At 47.9% G+C, this 18,679-nt stretch overlaps 10 protein-coding genes across 10 annotated transcripts; 5 read left to right on the top strand and 5 right to left on the bottom strand.

The window, feature by feature from the left end:
* Nucleotides 1-366: 366 nt before the first annotated feature.
* On the top strand, nucleotides 367-2,061 carry N7517_006288 (flavin-containing monooxygenase; the record flags this gene model as incomplete). Its single annotated transcript, XM_056724018.1, has 1 exon — nucleotides 367-2,061. The coding sequence occupies one exon, from the start codon at nucleotides 367-369 to the stop codon at nucleotides 2,059-2,061; it is 1,695 nt and encodes a 564-aa protein (XP_056580268.1).
* Nucleotides 2,062-2,161: 100 nt separating this feature from the next.
* N7517_006287 (Dyp-type peroxidase) lies at nucleotides 2,162-3,109 on the bottom strand (the record flags this gene model as incomplete). Its single annotated transcript, XM_056724017.1, has 1 exon — nucleotides 2,162-3,109. One exon carries the CDS (start codon nucleotides 3,107-3,109, stop codon nucleotides 2,162-2,164), a length of 948 nt encoding a protein of 315 aa, XP_056580267.1.
* Nucleotides 3,110-3,636: 527 nt separating this feature from the next.
* On the bottom strand, nucleotides 3,637-4,452 carry N7517_006286 (SDR family NAD(P)-dependent oxidoreductase; the record flags this gene model as incomplete). Its single annotated transcript, XM_056724016.1, has 1 exon — nucleotides 3,637-4,452. The coding sequence occupies one exon, from the start codon at nucleotides 4,450-4,452 to the stop codon at nucleotides 3,637-3,639; it is 816 nt and encodes a 271-aa protein (XP_056580266.1).
* Nucleotides 4,453-5,033: 581 nt separating this feature from the next.
* On the bottom strand, nucleotides 5,034-6,983 carry N7517_006285 (fungal specific transcription factor domain-containing protein; the record flags this gene model as incomplete). Its single annotated transcript, XM_056724015.1, has 1 exon — nucleotides 5,034-6,983. One exon carries the CDS (start codon nucleotides 6,981-6,983, stop codon nucleotides 5,034-5,036), a length of 1,950 nt encoding a protein of 649 aa, XP_056580265.1.
* Nucleotides 6,984-7,427: 444 nt separating this feature from the next.
* On the top strand, nucleotides 7,428-8,322 carry N7517_006284 (SDR family NAD(P)-dependent oxidoreductase; the record flags this gene model as incomplete). The annotated part of the gene is made up of 4 exons (XM_056724014.1): nucleotides 7,428-7,451; nucleotides 7,506-7,886; nucleotides 7,945-8,083; nucleotides 8,135-8,322. The coding sequence occupies 4 exons, from the start codon at nucleotides 7,428-7,430 to the stop codon at nucleotides 8,320-8,322; spliced, it is 732 nt and encodes a 243-aa protein (XP_056580264.1).
* Nucleotides 8,323-8,520: 198 nt separating this feature from the next.
* N7517_006283 (uncharacterized protein) lies at nucleotides 8,521-9,392 on the top strand (the record flags this gene model as incomplete). Its single annotated transcript, XM_056724013.1, is given in 5 exon segments — nucleotides 8,521-8,627; nucleotides 8,641-8,933; nucleotides 8,960-9,044; nucleotides 9,112-9,217; nucleotides 9,285-9,392. 5 exon segments carry the CDS (start codon nucleotides 8,521-8,523, stop codon nucleotides 9,390-9,392), a joined length of 699 nt encoding a protein of 232 aa, XP_056580263.1.
* Nucleotides 9,393-9,716: 324 nt separating this feature from the next.
* N7517_006282 (uncharacterized protein) lies at nucleotides 9,717-10,456 on the top strand (the record flags this gene model as incomplete). The annotated part of the gene is made up of 3 exons (XM_056724012.1): nucleotides 9,717-9,906; nucleotides 9,973-10,060; nucleotides 10,258-10,456. The coding sequence occupies 3 exons, from the start codon at nucleotides 9,717-9,719 to the stop codon at nucleotides 10,454-10,456; spliced, it is 477 nt and encodes a 158-aa protein (XP_056580262.1).
* A 343-nt stretch (nucleotides 10,457-10,799) lies between these two features.
* Nucleotides 10,800-13,757, top strand: N7517_006281 (uncharacterized protein; the record flags this gene model as incomplete). Its single annotated transcript, XM_056724011.1, has 1 exon — nucleotides 10,800-13,757. One exon carries the CDS (start codon nucleotides 10,800-10,802, stop codon nucleotides 13,755-13,757), a length of 2,958 nt encoding a protein of 985 aa, XP_056580261.1.
* Nucleotides 13,758-14,235: 478 nt separating this feature from the next.
* Nucleotides 14,236-15,077, bottom strand: N7517_006280 (coatomer subunit zeta; the record flags this gene model as incomplete). Its single annotated transcript, XM_056724010.1, has 3 exons — nucleotides 14,236-14,476; nucleotides 14,537-14,819; nucleotides 15,050-15,077. 3 exons carry the CDS (start codon nucleotides 15,075-15,077, stop codon nucleotides 14,236-14,238), a joined length of 552 nt encoding a protein of 183 aa, XP_056580260.1.
* A 472-nt stretch (nucleotides 15,078-15,549) lies between these two features.
* On the bottom strand, nucleotides 15,550-17,530 carry N7517_006279 (uncharacterized protein; the record flags this gene model as incomplete). The annotated part of the gene is made up of 3 exons (XM_056724009.1): nucleotides 15,550-16,117; nucleotides 16,171-16,828; nucleotides 16,891-17,530. 3 exons carry the CDS (start codon nucleotides 17,528-17,530, stop codon nucleotides 15,550-15,552), a joined length of 1,866 nt encoding a protein of 621 aa, XP_056580259.1.
* Nucleotides 17,531-18,679: the final 1,149 nt, after the last annotated feature.

Raw genomic sequence — 18,679 nt, 5'->3', positions numbered from 1 at the left:
TCTCAGATTGGGCAACTCCGAGATAGGAAAGTGGCAAACATCAAAGAGGAAGGCGTCCACTGCACGTGACATATCAGATGCGGGGAAGATAACGATAAGGTTGATGCCATTTTGGGACTAGTGGCCTGATAGGACGTAAACGGCTGCACCAAGAAAGTGCATTGATATTAGAAGAGGAAGGTCACCGCGAAAGCTGCCTGAAGAACTTTGTATCGAATGCTGTCCCACATATGGCAGCTCCACCGGGAGCTGCGTTGTCACAATGTCAATCTTATAAAGATCACGACAAGAGTCGCTGAAGATCTGGATGAACAACGACAACACTGAGATTTCCGATCGCAATTCCACAGCTGACAATTTTTCATCATGGGGTCCATCGAAATCAAAGAACAGCAATACGATGTCCTCATCATTGGCGCCGGTCTGTCCGGTATCTGTGCACTTCACAACTTCCGAAAGCGCTTTCCATCGTGGCGCGTAGGAGTTCTCGAGGCAGCCGATAATGTTGGAGGAACTTGGTACTGCAACCGCTACCCTGGAGCACGAGTCGATACTGAGTCACTCTCATACGCATATTCATGGGACAGAGATCTTTTGAACGAATGGACCTGGAAGGAGTCCTTCTCCACCCAGTCAGACGTCCTCCGTTACATTGAACACGTCTGCGACAAACACAATCTCTATAAAAGCATTCAGCTCAATACTCGAGTCAAAACGGCCGTTTGGCAGGATAAGAACAACACTTGGCTGTTTCGCGACGAAGCCGGCACCCACCACCGGACCCGTTTCTTCGTCAGCTGCATGGGTTTCCTATCAACCCCGACCCTTCCTGCCATTCCGGATATTGAACTGTTCCAAGGCCAAGCTTTCCACACCTCCCGTTGGCCTAAGGAATTTGACATGAGTCGTGATCTGGCCAATAAGCGAGTGGGTGTCATCGGCACCGGCGCAACGGGAATTCAAACAATTACAGCGGTATCAAAAGAACCGAGCATCAAATCATTGAACGTTTTTCAACGCACGGCAAACTGGTCCGCACCTCTACGAAACGAGGTGATTACCCCCGAGCAAATGGAACAGCATCGCAAGGATTATGATACCCTTTTCCAACTCTGCGCTGAGACACCCAGCTGCTTCATGCACCAGGCCGACCCGCGCAAGTCCCTAGAGGTTTCTGCAGAAGAGCGGCTAGAGCTTTGGGAGGAAATCTATGCAAAGCCCGGCTTTGCCAAATGGCTCGGTACTTTCAGCGACACATACAACAACCGCGAAGCAAACAAACTCTACTCAGACTTTATGGCCAGCAAGATCCGAGCTAGAATAAATGATCCCGAAGTTGCTGATAGTCTGATTCCCAAAAATCACGGCTTCGGCACACGACGAGTCCCTCTTGAAAGTGGGTACTTTGAAGCATTTAACCAGCCCAATGTGCACCTTGTTGATCTTAAGAAAACGCCGATTGAAAGGGTCACAAAGAGTGGCATTATTACCTCTGACGGGAAAGAGCATGAATTAGATGTTTTGATCTATGCAACGGGCTTTGATGCCATTACCGGTGCTTTCAACTCCATTGATTGGACAGGGAAGGATGGTCGACCTCTTCTTGGCTCTAGCAACACCAAGCAAGGTGAGCAAGCGATTTGGGTTGATCACCGCCCTCGTACATACTTGGGTATGACAGCCTGCTCTATGCCCAATATGTTCATGGTTCTGGGTCCCCATCAACCATTTGGCAACGCTCCCCGGACTATCGAGCACGCCGTGGAGGTTATCTCGGATCTCCTACAACACTGCAAAGAAAAAAACTACTCGTATGTAGAGCCAACTGGAGAAGCTGTGGATGCGTGGACGGATCATGTTGTTGAAAGCAGCAAAGGTGCTCTGTCAAACGAAATCGATAGCTGGATGACCGGTGTTAATACGAATGTGAAGGGCAAGACTGTTCGAAGTGTTGCTAGGTATGCTGGTAGTGCAGTGGAGTATCGCCGCAGATGCGCTGAATCTAGGGCAGCTGGTTGGAAAGGTCTGGCATTTGCTCAACTCTCGAGTTCCAAGCTTTGATATGGATAAATATTCATGAATTATTAGCATTAGAATGGATTGTTTAACATTTGGTACATACACTGTCCGAGATACAAACTACAATCACAAAGGAGGAACCTCAGTCAGACCCCAAACTAGCCAATACACTTGCAGACGGAGCAAAGAATGTCGTCCCAGTAAGCGGCTTCGAGAAATCAAGAATCCGATCATGCAGGCCAGGCGGATCCCCAACAAACATGCGCTCCAACATTTTCTCAATAACCCAGAGGCGACGAGTATAGCCAATAAAGTAAGTCCCAAACTCGGCAGAACCAGGAGATCCGAATGGCATATTGTCACGAAGAATATCATGCTCATTCCCATCATCATCTTCAATCGTGTTGAGTGTCTTGTGAGAACGCTGTCCAGACTCCGCATCATCCAGCTCAACATTATCTATCTTGGTGCGACCAATAATCCTCTCCTGCTGTTCTGTCGATAGATCTTTCCATCCAGGTAGATCATGAGTGTACTTCTGTACAACGATATAACTGCCACCGACAGCAGAAGGATCTTCCTCTGCAACCAAAACAGAGGAAGGAACCGCCAATCCAACAGGATTAGCCGTGCCATCCACGAAACCGAGAAGATCCCGCACATCGAAGTAACGAAACCCGACAGTCTCATCGATGACAGTGACCGAGTCACTGAGTTGATCTAACAACTGACGCTCGAACTCGAAGCAGATATCTCTGCGCTCAGAGCGAATGTGGAAAAGCAGATCACCGGGCGTCGAGACCGCGGTGTGTTTCTCGCCTTTGATCTCGCGGAAAGGGTGTAGTTCTGAGGGCCTGGGAAGACCCGTTAGACGATCCCAGATGTCACTTCCGATGCCGACGGTGCAGGCAAATTGGGCACTGAGATCACGGATTGATACATTTTTCGCTAGGCTGTCTACGCCTGCCAGTGTAGAGCGCACGGTTTCAATGGCGTCGGGCTTGTTGGTGACAGAGACAATGAGAAAGGTAGCTGATTGTGTGAGCGGAGCGTCCACGCGCTGAGGCGCTATTGGGACACGGCCGCTCATATTTGCTTTTTGGTATGGCTTGGAATTGTAGCAGTTTGATATGCGTTGTGTGTGGAATATATGGCCGGTGAGGGTCGACTGGTTGGTGAAATGCCGTTTTTTCTGGATTACACTTATCGAAGCAGCTCGAAAGTTACTTGATCGACCTAAAGCAGAAAATGATAATGAGGGAAGACTGCTGAGAATATAAGAAGTGACCAGTTTCCCTGACTTGGTCATATTTTAGCTGCTGGCGGCCCAAGTTGGAGGAAACTCCAGTCTTATAGAAGACTTAGCTGATGGAATGCATCAATTGCTTATATTTAGCAAGAAATGATTGGCTGAATTCACGTTCTCAAACTATTCAAAAGCGAAGAAAAAAATAAATAGGTCGATGCTACATCGTAGGTGGTGATGTCACACCCGCCGGAACCGCCCAGGGGAGATGTTACCGCATATTTCTATTCGCCCATTACTTAGTGAGAAGAGGTAAGAGAGAGTAACTGTATGACTGAAGATGCCATTTACATCTATGAACGAATGTTACCTCATCGCTGGGTGTACCCGCCATCCACGAATAAAGCCGTCCCAGTAACAAAAGAAGCCCGACCACCACTCAAGTAAACAACACCATCGGCAATCTCCTCCGGCTTGCCCATACGCTCCATTGGAACCGCATTAGCAACCTTTTCTTGCATAGCCGCCAGGATCTGAGGCGACTTGGTCGTCAACGGGGTCTCCGTATATCCAGGACAGATAGCATTGATGCGCAGGCCATCCTTAGCATAATCCTCAGATGCAGTCCTCGTCAATCCAATAACGGCATGCTTGGTCGCAGTATACGCAGTCGACAACGCAATACCAGCAACACCCTGAATAGACGAGAAGTTGACAATTGAGCCACGCTGTAGTGGCCTGGCATCAATCGAGGACAGGATAGGCTCCTGCTTCAACATGATCTTGGCAGCAGCGCGCAGAACGAAAAATGTGCCTGTGAGGTTGACGTTCAAGATGCGCTCCCAATCCGATGTTTCGCAGAATGCAGCTCCGCCTGCGTGCTTCATTGCGATTCCGGCTGCGTTGACGACGTAGTCGAGTCGGCCGAATGTCCTCGCGACTTCTTGGACGACTTCATTGACGCGGTGCTCGTCTGTTATATTGGTGGGGTATGCGATGACTTGACACGGCTTTGATCCTTGTCTGCGTTGTTGTTCTTCGATCTCGGCTTTGACGGCGTTTAGGGCTTCGGGGTTCAGGTCGAGCAGGGCGATTCCTGAGGCGCCATCTCTGGCGAATGTCTTTGCGCAGGCGCGGCCAATGCCTGAGGCGGCTCCTGTGACAAGGGCAATTCCAGGTACGTCCATTCGGGGTGGTTTATAGGGGCTTGGTGTAGGTCGTTGGTTTCTTGATACAGCGGGGAGGAACTTTGTAGATAGAAGGGACGAAGAAATAGAAGATTGATGACTTATATAGTTTCTCACGGAACTATGTAAATAAATAATAATGACAGCTCTATCTCTCTCCAAATCTCTTTGGTGAGAGATATACTTCCAACCTTTGACGAATGTGGGGTTGTCGGGGACACTTGCCTAACTCGCGTCTGGTGATAGCCAACCCACATATGACAACGCACATTGTCTTTCCTATCTTTATGGATTCTGTGCACTGACACGGAATTCCTGCTAATACATACATATGTATGTTGCATGCGGGGTTCCAGCTGATTGTCACTCTGGGGTTGAGATGGCATTTCGTAGGAGTGCACGGAAGTACCAACATCACATTTGGAATTAGAATAGATAAAAGAGATGAATTGATAAAATAAAATGCTCGCTATCCCGCTCAATATACAGTAATAGATGTGTTCAAGTTTAAAATAATTGTAGGTGATCATCAATAAACAAGTTTATAGACTCATTTCTTGCCCAGAGCATCCTATCACAAATCAAAATAGCTGCTGCAAGGGCATGGTGTTCTTCATTAAATCCAACCAAGTGACACTCCTCCCATTAGCACAAGTCTTCTCCTGCCAAATTCTCTGAATATTGGCCAATGTCTCAGTAAAGCAAGACAAGCCACTGCGGCGTGCCGAATTCACAAACCAGTCGGAGAATGATACCTGAACCAATGGATCCTCGGCTTCACAAGCCGCAATAAACGCAGGCCAGATAAATCCGGCTGAACCGTGAACCACAGTGGAGTCGGTGTCCTCGCAGCGCAGTAGATTATCCAACACGCCCACGACCTTTTGCTGTAGCAAGGAAGCATTCACGTCGTGGATTCGACGGTAGAAGTATATCCCCAGTGCATTCTGCATGGCATTGAGCATATTTTCTATGATCTCATGATCAAGATGAGAATGGATATTCTCCAAGCTGGGTCGTCGCAGATTGTTGATGTAGTCCTCGAGAGTCTTCGCTCGGCCAATGAACTCCTTCAAGCTGAGACAGTCCGATGCATCATTTCCTTCTGTCGCATCTTTTTCTTTCCCGAGTCGAATAACCTGGGATAGAAGGATAACCCACGGCTCAGGGATACCAAATATCTCCGGGTACAGAGAGTTAGACCAGAAGCCAGGTCTTTCAAGGTGTAGATCATTTTCGCCTTCCTCCTGTCCACGTACTCTCATCATTTCTTGATCTAAATTCTCCCAGCCTGAGAGGCGAAATGATAGGCTGTCCAGGCTATACATTCCTAGCCCGCTCGTTTCAATGGCTGTGTGAACGCGATGACGCTGTCTTGAGTTCGCTCCACAAATGAAGACACTCTCGTGGAAGATACGCTCAAATACATAGCAGTGATGTAGTAGTCGTACTTTTCGAGACTTTTTGCGGGGAAGTCCTCTTAACCGGATGAATTTTTCTGCTTCCAGAAAATAATATTCCGATTGCCTTCGGTTCCCCGAGAACATTGATACTTGGACCATGGTGAGCAGTGCCATCAAGATTGATTTGTATTTGGCTACTTTCGGGACATGGTAGGCGGTCATGAGCATCATTTTTGCATGTTGCTGGGCTTTGTCCTTATAAATGATGGCTTTCTCACTCCATGTTTGGGATCGAGAGACTCCACCAAGGCTGAATGCACTTATGGCTAATGTTCCGTAGAATGCACACAAGCTGGCATCACTCAACTCATCGCCTAGAGCCAAGCCGGCGAGGCAGCTCTTGGTATGAGGTATGAATAGAACATGCCAGGGAGTTTTGGAGTGTCGGAGTGGGGTCATCAGACTGATTACAGCCGAGACGTAGTGCTTGAGAAGGAACACTGCATCTTGGGGCACGGCTTTCGTGGTACTTATTGAGGAAGTGAAAGAAGCGGGTGACACGGGATGATTATAAGATTGGTCTGGAAAACATGCGGTGTGTAAATATCCATGGGGTGCTGAATTGTTTTCCTCGCAATCTTGATCTATCATGGCGTCCAAAAATCCCGGGGAAGGCGGACTGGGAACATTCTCTGATTGATCAAAACTCAAATGCATCAAAGCTTGAGACCATGGGGACAGAAGCATATCGGAGGATGCGGAATAAAGGTTACTCTGTGGAACCACATCTTCCGGAGAACTGGACTGTGTCTGTTCATGATCGTTCACAGCTGGTTCGTGAAGCAATGTGTCTCGATCTTGGTTCAATCTAAACACCCCGAAGGGACCTCGGTGGATCTCAATTTCATCCGAAATATTTGCTCTTTCGCATTCTTCGTCGATGCGGGACAGGATCCGGAGAGTTGTTTTTGGAGGAGCACTCGAGAGAAGCCATTCACTCATCCGCTCTCTTTCTTTCACTGAGAATAAAGGTCGACGAAACCGGATCCCATCATTGCGTGAGGTCTCAAAGTCAAAGAAGATATCATTCTTGTATCCTCCGCAAGTCAGGTCAAAATATTGACACATTGAACATTCTGGACGTCTTTCGTCGCATTTGACATGTCGAGTTCGACACTATTCCATTAGAAATGCATATGACTCAAGACCATCGAACTCACTGTGGAGCATCCTGTGAATGAACGTGTATGAGTAATTGAATCATGTATTTCGTGTACATCGTGTACACCTTCTTGAATTGAATCCATATTTTGGTGTTGAACAAGGAAAGTGTTGTATAATAAGTCTGTGGGGGATGTGGATCGCCGATAGCGGAAACTTGCCTATTTTGGCGCGCAATGACCTTCCTATTAGGTCGGATCAATGTTGTACGTGTAGAACATTCATTTAGTATAGATTTAAATCCACTTTCTCTTATAAATACTATCTATCTGATGTGTAGTTCCCAAGCTTTCCTTGACGATATTTTTATTCCCCTAAAACCACCATTGAAGATACGTCTAGAGTAAAGCAATGGCATCGTTCGAAAATAAAGTGGTATGGATCAGTGATCTATGAATGGCAATATTTATCTAACAATGTCTCTCCCAGGTCGCTATCACCGGCGCAGCCTCCGGAATGGGGCTGGCCACGGCCAAGCTTCTTGCAAGTCGAGGCGCCATAATTTCGCTCGCCGATATAAACGAAAAGGCCCTGGACGAGGCTATCAAGTCCCTCCCAAATAGCGATAAGCATATGTCCACAGTTGTCGACGTGCGCAGCAGCAAATCAGTGGATGGATGGATTGAGTCGACTGTCGAGAAATTAGGCAAGCTGGACGGCGCTGTAAATATGGCCGGAGTGATTACTCCTGCTACTCCGATCACAGAAGAGACCGATGATAATTGGGATTTCACATTCTCTGTGAATACACGGGGAATCTTCTTCTGCCTGCGGGCTCAGTTGAACGCAATGAAAGCCGGTGGTAGCATCGTGAGTCCTGTCCCAGTGTCGAACCTGAAAAATATAATGCTGAACCCTTTCGTGATAGGTCTCTGCTGCCAGTGTGTTCGGTCAAATGGGTGCCCCCGGTGTCTCGGCCTACTGCGCCAGTAAAGCAGCTGTTATTGGGTTGACGCAGACGGCAGCGAAGGAGAATCAGTATATTCGAGTCAATTGTGTTTCGCCAGGTAAGTCTGTGTTCTGTGATATGGCTGGATATCAGGTAACCAACCGCTTAGGCTCTGTCAATACACCCTTGTCTGCTAGTGAAGACCCTGAAGATGTGAAGCGTGGCTTGCAAAAGACAGCACAGAAACGGCAGGCACAGCCGGTGGAAATTGCAACTGTGATCGCATTCCTTCTCAGTGACGAAGCGAGCTTTGTGACTGGAGCTGTGTATAATGTGGACGGTGGTTGGATGTGCTGATGTCTAAAATAATCACCTTTGAAATGTTTACAATTATGGTTCTTTCGGTCTACGCATCAGTAAATTGTAATTCATAGGGCACATGACAACCAAAGTTTGTTTTCGCCTTCAACTCTTCCTCTCACCGAGTTTCACCGTTTTGACTCTTCTCTTCATCTTGCCAAGCTTTTTTCATTTCGCGCTCTCATCGAATCAAGCATGGCCCTCTCACAATCCTGGTTCCCTAGTAGACTAGATCAAGGCGACAAGGTCATCCTCGATAAGCCCACTCTCTCGACCTGGGAGATCGGTAAACTGGTCAACATGTGTAGCTACCAGTCTGACGAGATACATCTTGACTCTTAAGCATGTATTCAGTTTGAATGCTGCAATGCTGACTATCTGGAGGGCTTTATGCGCATTTACGTCGAAGTTCCAAATACCAGTTCTGAGAATGCCACAAAGCTACCCGCACCCGAGAAGCAACCGAATTCACACCCCCAGAGCTGAAAGCATACCAATTTCTCACTTCCAAAGCACTCGCAAAATACGCCTCGACTATTATCATACAAGCAAGGGTCTCAGAGTAGCGAAGGGCCAGTTCCCAAAGGGCATATCACATGGATTGTATGGTAGAAGGTGCCTGGAAAATGTCTAGGAGCTTTGAGAACTGCTTCGGTGTACTGGGATATGACGCGCAAGGAACGAAGGCTTGTCCGCGATGCCTTCCTTCGAGAGTTTCCGTGAAGAAACCATAATTCAACTTATGGCAATCTTGAAATGCTAATGATTACATTATTAATTAGTAAGGCGATGGAAATGGGATACTTCCCTCCTAGGGCTAGACCTTCCAATTTGGTCTGGGATCAGAAAGCTGGTGCTCTTTAAGTCACTTATTATTCTTATAATCCCGGGGGTTTAACTAAAGTATCGCTACAGTTACTTTGTTGGCTTTCAGGGCGTAAAGCCTTTCAAGCCCAAAGGCACTTTCAGTGAAGAGTGGTAGCGAGATTTTGATCTTGCCAGGACCCCTCAGAAATTACAACTGGAAAAAAGATTACAACGGTGATAACTCGGAGTGGAAACTTTGAATGATTGCTTCAGCCAAGCTGTCATTTTGATTATCTCAGATCATTGTGAACCATACCACTGGTAGCGCAATATATTCATGAGGATCGATTTCGTCGGCAGATTGATGCCATCCCCCAACCTCGGACAGGAGATTATTGTCGTCTTCTTCTCGTGAAACCCGCCTTGCATCAGTGATACCCTCGATGTGACTATTGTTGGGCAAGGACCGGAAAACTCTATCTCTGAGGAATAATTGGTATTAGGAGACGAGACATAATCCTTTGGATGAAGGCCTTGGCCGGCCAGTCACTGCATCTCTTCAAGTGCAGAATTGTCGACTCCGCATGGCAACCTTCAATGCCGGTGTGCCTGCAACAACTGGGTACAGAAAGGCTCCAGATCTAGTGATCATCGATGATAGATCTGCTATCAGAGTCATTGGGGATACCAAAACGCTATGGCCCGATGACCACATAGATATGTTAAGCGAAGGAATACGGGATTTTGAGACCAGGCTAGAGAAAAAGTCTTGTTGTACGCTTAGTAGGATACACTCTACCGACAATATGTTCGTGTACTAATAAATATACGATATTATAGGGCAAGTTGCACGATATATGCAGCAACTGGATATCACGCACGGCTTCTTATCAACTTATGACGAAACTATTTTTCTGAGAAAGATTGGGTTCAGGCTTGGTCGGCAATCGTCTGGGTGATGGTGCGCGACCTCGTTGCCAGCTTCGACAACATAGTCCGTAACCACCAACACCCGCACCATCTGGCTGATACTCGTGTTCCTTAGGTGGGTTCCCGTCGAGCCCCAATTAGGTTGTGACCGAGTCCTAATACCTCGCTTGTTTTCTAGGACATCGTCACCTTGAGATTCAAGGAGTTTGGACTCTCCAATACTCTCCTGTGGTCAAATCCTGCGATATGTATGTCCCCCAAATGGAATATATCACCGCGCGACAAGGGCTGTTGCATTAAGCCCTTCGCGGAAGATATGCACATGTATTTAATACAGGTAGCACTGGAGGTAACCGGTGGTGGACCAATTGACCAGCTGGCGCAAGATTGTTGAGATGGTACTAGTAGACTATATACAGCCTCTACATTAGACCATATTGAACTTGGATAATTTGATCAGTTTGGTTTACGATGATACTAGAGACGATATAAATAACACTCCGCTACGTCTTTCTAAATGTCTTTCAATAGCACCTCACGGAGATAGCCAATAGGATCAAAGTCACCAATGGCTGTGCGCTGCGTTAGCGTATTTACTAGTTCCCCCGCCCTGAATGGCTTGGGAATGTCTCGCCAGTTTCAATGTCAACGCCGGACCAAATCACAATCACAGTCTTCCACCTTGGTACTTTCCATGAGTTAACAGTATATAAAACAAGTCGGGGAGCACATTAGGCATGTCGCAATCGTTGAGCTCCGCCCCGCGCTTGAAGCCAGATGTTCGCCTCGCCCAGGCTATTTCACAGTTCGAGGCCGAACTATCCAATGACCAAAAAGCAAGTTTTCGTGCCTACAGAGCCAAATCAATTGAGTCTCCACCTGGTATCCAAGATGTCATGCAACTCACCGCGGAGATTGATCGTGTCTCGGAAAAGAGACGCCGGTGCTTGGGACCACGACTTACGAACATCCTACAAGCTACTCAGCAATTTGCTGCTTTAGGCGATATCATAGTCGGTGGATCTCAGAATCTGCTCGCATGTGGTGTCTGGTCAATAGTGCGCATGTCGCTTTTATTTGTCCTCGACTTTTCCTCCTATCTTGAGCAATTATCGCACATATTCATGACCGCTGGCCGTCTTGCCCCCCGCTACGAAAAGATGGCTTTGCTTTACCCTCGGTCAAAAGATTTACAATCTTGTCTAAGTGAATATTTTATTTTGATCGTACGCCTTTGCCACGAAATGACTACTTTTACAAGAAAGTCAATTTTCGGGAAATTGGCCTCCGCATTTGCAGACTCGGATCTGAAGACATATCAATCAGAGCTGGAGTCCTGGGGGAAGACAATCAAAGCCGAAGTCGGCTTCTTGATGGCCAAGGGAATTGAGGACGAAGCCGAAAACAATTCCCGATTCAGAACAGTCTCATCGATATTCCAGAAATCAAGTGCATATCAACAAGCGATTCAAACGAAGCAGCGGGTACTTGATTTTTGTTCCCAATACGATTGCACAGTGTCGTGGAAGCTGGCTCGAAAATCGGGTAACACCAATCTGTTTCGGGAGAGCCCCAAATATCAAGAGTGGAAAAGTATGCCACTTTCTTCCACCCTCGTTTATACTGGGAAGTTAGGTTCGGGGAAATCTGTGCTACTCGCCAATATAGTGGACGATCTCCACATCCAAAATGAAAAGACCCATGTGGCATATTTCTTTTGCCGACATGACGTCTCTGAGAGTCTCAAAGCGCGGGGAGTGATTGGCTCCTTGGCTCGACAGTTGCTATACCATATATCAGACTTCACGGCTGCCGCGGAGTATTTGGACAGGACACATCAGTGTGAACCGATGGACAGACTAATGGGACTTCTTTCATGCTGCCTTGCTCCTCTTCGGAAAACAACAAGGTTTTTCCTTGTTGTCGATGGGCTGGACGAGCTCGACGGGCATCAAAGAGACATCGTGATACAGCAGCTATCAGATCTTCAGAGTGAAACTTTTATTATGCTACTTTGCATTTCTCTTCGTGAAGGTCCAAACGAGAACCCCCTAAAAGCTAACTTCACGCAACTTGCTGCCCCGGTTGTTACACAAATTCCGGACAACACACCCGACATCGAGGATTTCATAGAAACAGAATTGGAAAGTCGAATCGAATCTGGAAAACTCACGATCGGGAGTCCTCTTCTGATCTTAGAAATACAAGATGCCCTCTTGAAAGGATCACAAGGGATGTTCCTTTGGGTAGCTCTCCAACTCGAATCTCTATGTGCCATGGAAAGTGACGAAGAGATCCGCGAGGCTCTTGCAGGCCTACCGAAAGATCTCTCAGAGACATTTTCTCGCACTTTACGGTCAAAATCGCAAAACACGCGCCAAAAAGATATATTGGCCATTTTGACTGTGGCCCAAAGTCCACTCACTCTCCAGCAACTACGCGAGGCGCTATGTGTTGTGCCGGGTGATTTGAACTGGAATTCGGATAGACTTCTCAACAATATGCACAACACGTTGGCTTCTTGTGGCAGTCTTGTTACTATTGATGAGGAGGAGCTTACTATACATCTCGTTCACCACAGTGTGAAACAGTTCCTCCTTGGTGAATTCAAAGATTCGACCGAAACCCTAGTCAATGTTGATGAAGCTCATCAAATGATGGCAAGCATTATTCTCACCTACCTCAATTACAGCGTGTTTGAAACGCAGGTTTCAAAAACCGTAATCCCTCAGCTGCGAACTGGGTCGGTGCCCTCTGAGGTGATCTTCTCAACACTCAAATCATCAAATGGTGTCCGGAACATGGCAATCAAACTCCTCAAATATCGGAAAAAGGCCGGGGTTGATATTGGAAAAGTCATCGCAGAGACGAAACTCCAGAATCTTCCTACAGAGGAGCAGTTCTACTTCCAAAAATATGCAAAATCTTTCTGGCTGTATCATGCTGTCCATGCCTTTGACCTCCCCGAAGTCATGCACACGTTACTACTCAGACTCTTGGATCGAAGATTATCCTTAAGCCTCAACATCAATGACGAAGATATCCTCAAATTATTGTCGTGGTCCTCGAAAAAGAAACAATACGCATCCTTGATCAAGATTTTGCTTGATTCCGGAACCATGACAGCAAAGGAACGAGATAGTGCACTGGATGCGCTGCATAATGCCGCGGGCGAAGGGCACGGCGCAATGATTCAAGTCCTCTTAGAGCGCGCAAGGATGAATGATATGCTGATGTTCGAAGGGACCCACCCCCAGAGACTACGTCTATCCGCTCAAAACGAGCGTGAGTCGATAGAACAACGATCACTTGATTCCGACAACCTCGATGTCAACTCGAGGGATTCCCTTCGTTGGACCCGTTTGCATCGAGCTGCGATGAATGGACACACGTCGACCGTGATCTTTCTCCTTACAGTCGTCAACACCAATCCTGAGACCCCTGATATAATGGGACTCACTGCTTTGCATCTGGCTTGTATGAATGGTCACTCTTCTACTATCAAGGCACTCCTTGATCATGGAAATGCGGACCCCCATGCTTGTGATGATGAGGGTCGAACTCCCGGTGATCTTGCTTTGGAAAAACTTGATGAGGAAACTATTTCAAAGCTAGATCCTCGGCTTTTCAGTTATTCGACAGGAGAGTTCGATGTTGACTCTGCCAATGACGGAGTTGTTAGTCCACTTGGTTGATTGAATTGGTATCAAGAAAATGAACAACTAGTGAAAGTTGTGTGATAAGATAATATGGCGCAGAGCTGTCTAAGCTTTGGTCAAATTTTGTATAGAGAAAAGGAGGCACGCCAGTCCCATATATAGACTCCAAGCGCAATAAACACGAAATTCTCACGACGCTATTGATTTTTCATTGCACATATTAGTCTCTCGGAACATAGGATCATGAATTATGCGGTGTCCCAGCCCAACATTGTCAATATCGAACATAACACAATGATGTAGCCAAGACCTTTTGTAAGATGCTAGAATGAAAAGAAACAGGTCTATGTCATCGATGCCTGGAGACAACCAAGTCAAGCAGAAGACAAAAAAAAAGGAAAGCCATAACGCGCCAGGACCAGCCAGGAAGAAAAAAACAACAGTCAAGAAATGCTCCAACGAGGGCGAAAACATATCGTAACCCTCAAACACAACACAAAAATCGGTGTCCCATTTACATCTGTCGCAATCCCTCTGCAAGACGCCGCTTGCCGAACTCCCAGGCGTTCATTAGGCCCTGTTCCGTGAGATCGATATTCTTCATGTTGGGTGCATCTGCAGCGGGCGCGCGGCTGACACGCGAAGCAATCATAACTGGGTCAGTCTCGAGGATGATTCCGTCATCAATAGTCTCGTCAATGGTCAGAGCGACGAGGTCGTAGTTCTCGACGATAGTGCGCTTGTCGGTTGCACCCCTGATGAACGATCATGTTAGCGCCGGCCAAATTACTATTAGGATGCAAAACATAACATACTTGAATAAGATTCCCAGAGCATCCCGTAGTGATAGCACAACATTGTACAGCAACACCTCGTTCTCGTCGGCGCTTCCAACAACGTAAAGCATGACGTCGCTCTCCATCTTGAAGACCACAATGCGGTTATCGTAAAGGATCACATCGCTTGCGGACTTGTTGGTCTTTTCAAGGAGGCCCTTCTCGAAAGCACGCTGCTCCTTCACGGTGGGGTAGGGGTTGGCACCGGGGTAGTCAGTCGAGTTCGGTGCAGCGCCGGCGGGGGGTGTGGTGCCGAGAAGTACTTTGCGAAGATGCGGGAGCCATCGTCAGCGGACATGACGAGGACCGCATTGACGGAGAAGAGGGAGAGAGAGCCGGGCATGGTGATTATTGCTGTGTTGGAAAGCAATTGGGGTAATACTTTGTGATTGTTGATGCTCCCAACCGCCAATCTGGCCGGAGGCGGAGACGCACTAATGTTATTCCGTCTTAAGCTCCATACTCTATACGGGTGAATTGGGAACAACGTACTTTTGAAGGTGCTTGGGAATAAATTCATACTTATTCCTCTCTAAATTGGTACTAGTGCTCAGTCTGATTCGGATTAATTATGATCTAGTCATCTGCTGTATTATCAGTGTCATGGTGGCAAGTTGATATAGCCATTCGTTGGCCCTTGTCCTCAATTTCAGTACTACAATACCAGAATAAGATATACAAGTTGAGATTGGGGATATGACATAAAATGAGTGAAAAGACATCATCGTGAAGGAGACATGGGGAATAATATATATCAAGATGAACAAATAACATGATGTTCCAGACTCCTTTCAAAACCACATCGCATGGGGAAACATCATGATCAGATCGCGTCAAAGGAAACATGAGAAATAGGGGTTCTTGAAATACAGACGAGGATTTCAGGACATGAGATCGCATTATGTGCATCATAGGGGGGTATGGGTATGTTAAAAATATGGTCCAAGACCAGTTTAAGATCACATCAAATCATACTGCCCGGAGAACAAGGCCTACTGCGGCGCCGGTTCATCGGTGTTGGCGCGATTCAACCACGGAATCCAGCTCGCGCGGTTTGCCTTCTTGCGTGCCGCTTCCTCCTCCTCTTTGATTCTAGCGGTTTCGCTGACAAGGCGTAGAGGGCGCAACTTGTCCTGCTGCATCACCGCTCCAGTGTAGTTGTTCATGCCGCCACTGGATCGAGGAGGGCTGGAGGTAGCCCCGGTGGAGGCTGTATCTCCGTGAGTATCACTTGTGATACTAGGAGAGCTGCTGCGACCGCCCCGATCCGGCTGGCTGGACATGGAGGGTGCGCGGCTCATGCTGGATATATAACTTGCTGCTCCGGAGAACATGCTCTGGCGGGATCCAGGGCCCATTCCTGTCGGGCTGATAGGTCCGCCCGAGTTGCGTCCGCCACGGTACATATGGCCAACGACACTCGCGGCATTTGGGTCGACTTGTTCCGAGCGGGTGCGGCGGTGGCTGGCTCTCACAGACTGCGTACGGAAGGGAATGCTTGGCGCAGTGTTGGGGTTCTCATTGGGGTTGATCTGCGAGGGGTGCGGTGGAGGCATCATGCTGGTTGGACGAGACCGAGGCTGGGTGGAAGGGCGGGAGGTTGGACCACCGACAGCCGACTTAGCTCGTTGTAGGAGACTTTGGGAAGAGCCGTCATCTTTCTCCGGGGGAGTTGGGGGAGGTCCTTTTCACTGCCCCCGGTCTTCGTGGTAGAGGTTTCATCATCCTCGTTCCGGTCTAGAATATGCTCAAATCCGTCATGCATAAGCAGTCTGCTGATAATGCGCTCGATATAGAGTGTGAGGGCTTTGTTCTGATCTTTGAGGGCCTTCACCTCTCCATCCGGTTGCTGGGCGCCATCGGTTTCAGGCGCCTCATCCACGGATTCAAGCTCATCTGCTAAGGATCCCATTCCACCTGCCGGCTCCTTTGCGGTGTTGGCATCTCGCATGAACTCGCCCTTGGCAAAGTCTCCGGTAAGAGTCTTCTCGCTGAGAAGAAGTTGATAGCTTTCATTATCTTCCATCAAGCGAGCGTTCGCCACGCGGGCGTCGAGCAACTCTTTCTCTATTTCTCGCTGGCGGCCGCCACCGGCGTTCTCCATCTCGACGAGTTTGATCTGTGATTCGGCCAGTTCGAGGCGTAATGACTCGATGAGTTTGTCTTTCTGCAGGAGAAGTGTGGAGTTGTTGCGGGACGGGCTGCGCTCGAGGTGCGAGGAGGGCGCAAATTGACCATCCAAGTCCGGGGAAGACCTATTGCGGAAGCTCGCTATATTGGAGGTCAGTCACTGAATCAAATCATCGGGGTTTGCAAGAGCATGGGGGTCTTACAAGATCGAGAAACTTGGCGATCTCCTTCTGCGTTCATGCGCATGTCCTTCTGTGCCATCGAGTCCTTCAAACGTTGAATGGTCGCCTGCATTTCTTCCTCCCGACTAGTTTGCTGTTCTTTCTCTTGGAGCATAGCGTTCCGCTCCGCCTCGTGGTTTTGTTCCAGGTCCCGGATCTGACGACCCTGGTCCCGAATGTCACTGTTGAGGGCCTCGATCCGACTGTCTCGCTCATGAGCCTGGTCCTCCAACTTGGTCTGTTCACTGATCGCTTCATCGAGGCGCATTTGCAGAACGCCGAGCTGTTTTTGGTATTGTTCGGAGGCACTTTCGGCCTTTTGAAGCTGTTCCCGCAGTTCTTCGATGAGGGCGGCATTCTGAGCCCGCGCCTCTTCTTCGGCCGGGTCGTTGGAAACTCGTGGAACGTTTGACATGCTGAGATTGGAACGGCCTGGTTTTCTTGCAGCTGCGCGCGCGGAGACGGGAGTTGTACCTCTTGAGGGGGAACGGTTGAGACCGTTGGTTGCGCTGGGCGAGCGTGCATGTCCTCGTGTGGTGGACCCGTTGTTGGACTGCGGATCTGCGGTTGGTGATTTGCTGGAACTTCCGGGAGTTCCAGGCTTTCGAGGCGTTGCTGACATGGTGAAAGGTCCCAAGTCCGACGCTGGTGAACGTATAAGAAAAATAAAATGTATATAACCCAATATTATACTTCAATTGGGGAGAGAGAAAAGAAGATTTCGGGGTTGCAAGTGTAAATTAGGAGCGGTCAAAACTTAGTGGACACCTTGTGGAGAGCGCTTGTATGGGAGAAGATTGAAGGCCAGGAATGCGGTTAAAGGCTGTCACAGATTGATTGCGTGCCACATGGTTGATTGAAATTGAGAATTCATCGGAAACAATGACCGGATGGAAGTTTGGAATGAGAAAGGAGAGAAAAGTGATGGTTGCAGACCTTCAAATCAAAGTTGTTTAGGGAATGCGGATCCCTTACTGTATCTAAAAATACGCAACGGCTTTGGGGGCTAGAGCGATACGAGAGGACTTTCTAAAAGAGGAAAAGAGAAGGGGATTTGCTGAATTAAGAGGAAATTGGTTTTCAATTGAACTCCTGAAGACTATGGCATGAGCTTTTATGAAAGAACCAATACAAGTGCATATTAGCCGGAAAAGGGGAATGCCTCAGGTTTACGGAATATTATATTTCCCTCTCCACACTCTCCACGGCGATTACTTATATTATACGGACTATGGAGTACTCATTGGACTTCACAACTTGAGCCTAACTTGGGCCTATATGCACAAAGGCCCCCCGACATTACCTCTCGATTGTTATACACGGCGTGCCGGCCCAACAGGTGATAGTCAAGTATGGAACACAGAGGCTCACCCCCTTAAAAATAAAGTCCGACAATAGGGGTCCCACGCCTAGGAAAATCGTGCTCTCGGACAATGCCAAGCTAGTCATTGTCGCTGCTAAATAGTCTGAACTAGTGTACGGAGTTCCGTAATGCATGTAATGCTCGCCAAGACCCCAGGACATCTCTCGGGCAACCACATGAGTCAATTTCTTTGTTATCGTGCAACAGCCCAACGACATGGGCTGATAATCGCAATGAATAACAAATCAAGTTGGGTACAGCCTGCGCCACCAGCAATAGGATGCAGGTGACTTGGTCATGCTCTGGTGCCGTTTAAGTGGACGATGAGGAGAGGACAAGGATAGCAATGATGGATCGAGCTTCCAGTAGGGAGAATCCGGTTGACTCTTTCTACATTAAGATCTATGG

Source organism: Penicillium concentricum, assembly GCF_028827145.1.
Source record: "Penicillium concentricum strain IBT 3081 chromosome Unknown utg000002l_segment0_segment0, whole genome shotgun sequence".
Lineage (NCBI taxonomy): Eukaryota > Fungi > Ascomycota > Eurotiomycetes > Eurotiales > Aspergillaceae > Penicillium > Penicillium concentricum.
Note: the sequence above shows the minus strand (reverse complement) of the source record. Positions and strands in the feature narration are given on the sequence as shown.